Below are 4,072 nucleotides of genomic sequence, written 5' to 3' on the forward strand. Positions count from 1 at the left end.
AGACTTCATTCTTCTCTTTATCTTCATCCTTCTCCTTATTTTCATCCTTCTCTTTATCTTCATCTTCATCCTTCTCTTCATCTACATCCTTCTCTTCATAATTATCCTTCTCTTCATATTCATCCTTCTCTTATATTTATATATCTCTCAATTGGTCGGACCGATCTGAAAGAAATTTTAGGTTTGATGGGAAAATTTTTTACGTATTTTTTTTGTGTTACCATGTGATTTTTAAGCAAATAAAGACAATATTCCAAAATATTGCAAAAATACCAAAAATGAAAATTTCACGAAAAAAATTATTTTGAATATATATACAGTAGTCTGGGTGTCTGTTTCTTTGTCGGTCGATCATAACTCTTGAACCCCTTGACAGATTTCTCTCAAAATTTGATTGGGGAACTTGGTGGAAGCACGAAAAGGTGCTTAGCTTGGTTTACAAATTCTTAGTTTCCAGGCAAAGCTGGATTCCCAAGCCAGTCTTCTATAACATTTGGGAATTAGTAAGAAAACATAATTCTTTATCTGGAAATCATTAGTTTAAACTGAAAAGCCTTGATTCTAATGGACTCTCCTCCCCATTTTGCTGAAATCTGTCTTTTAATTAGATTACAATAAGTGATGTTTCTAAATTAAAGAAATAAAATATATATGTGTTTTATACCAAAGTCCAATTTGTCTATTTCTTGAAATATGTTTAGATTATAGATATAGATATAGATTCCTAAAATAACTGTAATTACAATCTATTCTGTCAAAGAAGTTCACACAGTACAGCAAGTATTAAAACCAGTCACACAAATAAACAAAACTAGAAAATGATGTAAAAGTAAATCAAATTTATTCAATGATTCAAAATTCCTACACCATAGAATAAACTATGGGCACTGAACTCATGCCAGCGAGATTGTATCATTGTGCTTTTGCTTTTCTATAAATAACTGAATGTATAAACAGGGCAGTTAAAACAGATTATCCGAGGTATCCGTAAGCACGGGGATATCCGTATCCGTATCCGTGGTGGGCAGCGTATCCGTATCCGTAAGCACTGGGATATCCATATCCATGTCCGTATCCGTATCCGCCATAGTAAGCATCAGCATCAGCATCAGCAGTGGGCTCAGCATCAGCGGACCTCTTGCCGTAGTGGTGTCCGTAGGCGTAGGGGTGAGCATAGGCGCTGTATCCGTAGTATCCTCTGGCGTATCCGTAAGGATGGGCGGCATAGGATCCATAGGCATAAGGAGAAGCATATCCGTATCCATATCCACCATAGTAGGCATCAGCATCAGCGGTGGGCTCAGCAGCGGCAGTGGGCTCAGCCTCTGCAGTGGGCTCAGCATCAGCAGACCTCTTCACAATGTGGACAGCACCACCGGAGTTAGCGTAGTACCTGGGGTAAGCAGAATAGGCTCCAGCATGATATCCATGTGCAGCGTAAGGGGCATAAGCATAAGCACTGTGGGCATAGGGGAGGGCTCCATATCCATAGGCTCCATACAGATATGCGGCATCAGCCGCAGGCTCAGCATCGGCAGCCACACAAGCGGCAAAGCAAACCTAAAGAATAAATTCAAATAATTTTTCATAGAAAATATTTATTTCAAGAAAAAGAAGGAAAAGGTGTTTTTTGAAAAAAGAAAGGTTGATACCAAAGATTGAGCAGGTTGAAACCGGAGATAAGAGAATAGGTTGAAACTAGAGATAAAAGAGTAGGTTAAAACAGGGATAAGAAAGTAGGTTAAAACCAGAGAAAAGAGAGTAGGTTGAAACCAGAGATAAAAGAATAGGTCGAAACCAAAGATTAGAGAGTAGAGTAGGTTAAAACCGGAGAGAGTAGAGGGTAGGTTGTGAAGACGGAGATAGCAGAGTAGGTTGAAACCAAAGATAACAAATAGGATAAATAAAGAGATAAGAAAGTAGGTTGAAACCAGAGATAATAGAATAGGTTGTGAAGCCAGTGATAGCGGAGTAGGTTGAAACCAAAGATAAAAATGTATACTAAATCAAGAGATAAGAGAGTAGGTTGAAACCAAAGTTAAGAGAGTAGGTTGAAACCAGAGATTAGAGAGTAGGTTGAAACCAGAGATTAGAGAGTAGGTTGAAACCAGAGATTAGAGAGTAGGTTGAAACCAGAGATTAGAGAGTAGGTTGAAACTTACCACAACTGCGAACTTAAGCATGATTGTTCTCACTGGCAGTGAATGATTTTGATGGGAACAACGTCTCCTTTTATACTTTAAGAATACGTGCGCGCATATTGCGATAACGCGCTACCGGCGCGCAGTAGACGCTGTCAATGTTTCACGCGCGCATGTGGAGGAGGGGGAGGTGCAGGCTGGTTTGGGGGTGTGGCAATAGAAAACGGTTTCATTCTTCTTTACACAATGGTCTAAAAGTAGACACAGAGGACCGGTATTTTCAAATATATAAGTTCTCAAATCTCAATCTTAAAATACGTAATAAAAAACCCACCAAAATTCAATAAAATATTATGTACGTCGTTTTCAGTTTCTGTATGTAATGGGATTATATTAATAAAAAGAAAATTTGAGATTGTAACAAAACTAATTTTCTACGTAGTTGTAACATTTGTAACAAATATACAGTGTTACCATGAAATCTATTCAACGTATAAACTGGAAAAACAAAAACTTGTTTCTTCTGAGAATCCAAATATTCTGGTTACCTTCCGTTGAACCTATTGACCTTAGTTTTTTACTTTATTTATGTTCTAATTACAACGTTTTAAAATTGGTAAATCAAAGTGTTACAATAAAAACGAATCGTTATCTTTCTCTACCTTCACTTTCCTTTTATATCTCTTTATCTTTCTTTCCCTTCACTTTCCTTTTACATCTCTTTATCTGTCTTTCCCTTCACCTTCCTTTTACATCTCTTTATCTTTCTCTCCCTTCACTTTCCTTTTATATCTCTTTATCTTTCTTTCCCTTCACTTTCCTTTTACATCTCTTTATCTTTCTTTCCCTTCACCTTCCTTTTACATCTCTTTATCTTTCTTTCCCTTCATCTTTCCTTTTAAATCTCTTTACATTTATCTCCCTTCACCTTCTTTTTACATATCTTCTAAGATGAAATTATGAAAATTAATCTAATTAAATCGTTAAATCAAGATATATGGAAGACTAGAAATCAAGATCAATGGAAGACTTGAAATCAAGATATATGGAAGACTAAAAATCAAGATATATGGAAGAATTGAAATCAAGATATATGGAAGACTGGTAATCAAGATATATGGATTAAGACTAGAAATCAAGATCTATGGAAAACTAGAAATCAAGATCTATGGAAGACTAAAAATCAAGATCTATTAAAGACTAGAAATCAAGATATATGGAAGACTAGAAATCAATATCTATAGAAGACTAGAAATCAAGATATATGGAAGACTAGAAATCAAGATCTACGGAAGACTAGAAATCAAGATCTATAAAAGACTAGAAATCAAGATCTATGGAAGACTGGTAATCAAGATCTATGGAATACTATAAATCAAGATGTATGGAAGACTAGAAATCAATATCTATAGAAGACTAGAAATCAATATCTATAGAAGACTAGAAATCAAGATATATGGAAGACTATAAATCAAGATATATGAAAGACTAGAAATCAGGATATATGAAAGACTATAAATCAAGATCTATGGAAGACTGGTAATCAAGATCCATGGAAGACTAGAAATCAAGATCTATGGAAGACTAGAAATCAAGATCTATGGAAGACTATAAATCAAGATCTATGAAAGACTATAAATCAAGATATATGAAAGACCATAAATCAAGATCTATGGAAGACTATAAATCAAGATCTATGGATTAAGACTATAAATCAAGATCTATGGAAGACTATAAATCAAAACCAATGAAAAACTAGAAATCAAGATCAATGAAAAACTAGAAAACAAGATCAATGAAAAACTATAAATCAAGATATATGAAAGATTAGAAATCACTGAATGGAAGTTATAAATAGATGGATTAAAAACTAGAAACAAAGATATATATGGATGAAAGGCTTTAAATATCTCTACCCCCCCCCCCCCCCC

The 4,072-nt window shown here is 35.0% G+C and overlaps 1 protein-coding gene across 1 annotated transcript; it reads right to left on the reverse strand.

Annotated features, from left to right (window-relative positions):
* Window positions 1–819: 819 nt before the first annotated feature.
* On the reverse strand, window positions 820–2,268 carry LOC111714228 (prisilkin-39). Its single transcript, XM_023489289.1, has 2 exons — window positions 2,163–2,268; window positions 820–1,560 (listed from the first exon to the last, which is right to left on the reverse strand). Exons 1-2 carry the CDS (start codon window positions 2,181–2,183, stop codon window positions 973–975), a joined length of 609 nt encoding a protein of 202 aa, XP_023345057.1. The 5' UTR covers window positions 2,184–2,268; the 3' UTR covers window positions 820–972.
* Between the last annotated feature and the right edge of the window lie 1,804 nt (window positions 2,269–4,072).

This window comes from Eurytemora carolleeae, unplaced genomic scaffold, assembly GCF_000591075.1.
Source record: "Eurytemora carolleeae unplaced genomic scaffold, Eaff_2.0 scaffold1420, whole genome shotgun sequence".
Lineage (NCBI taxonomy): Eukaryota > Metazoa > Arthropoda > Copepoda > Calanoida > Temoridae > Eurytemora > Eurytemora carolleeae.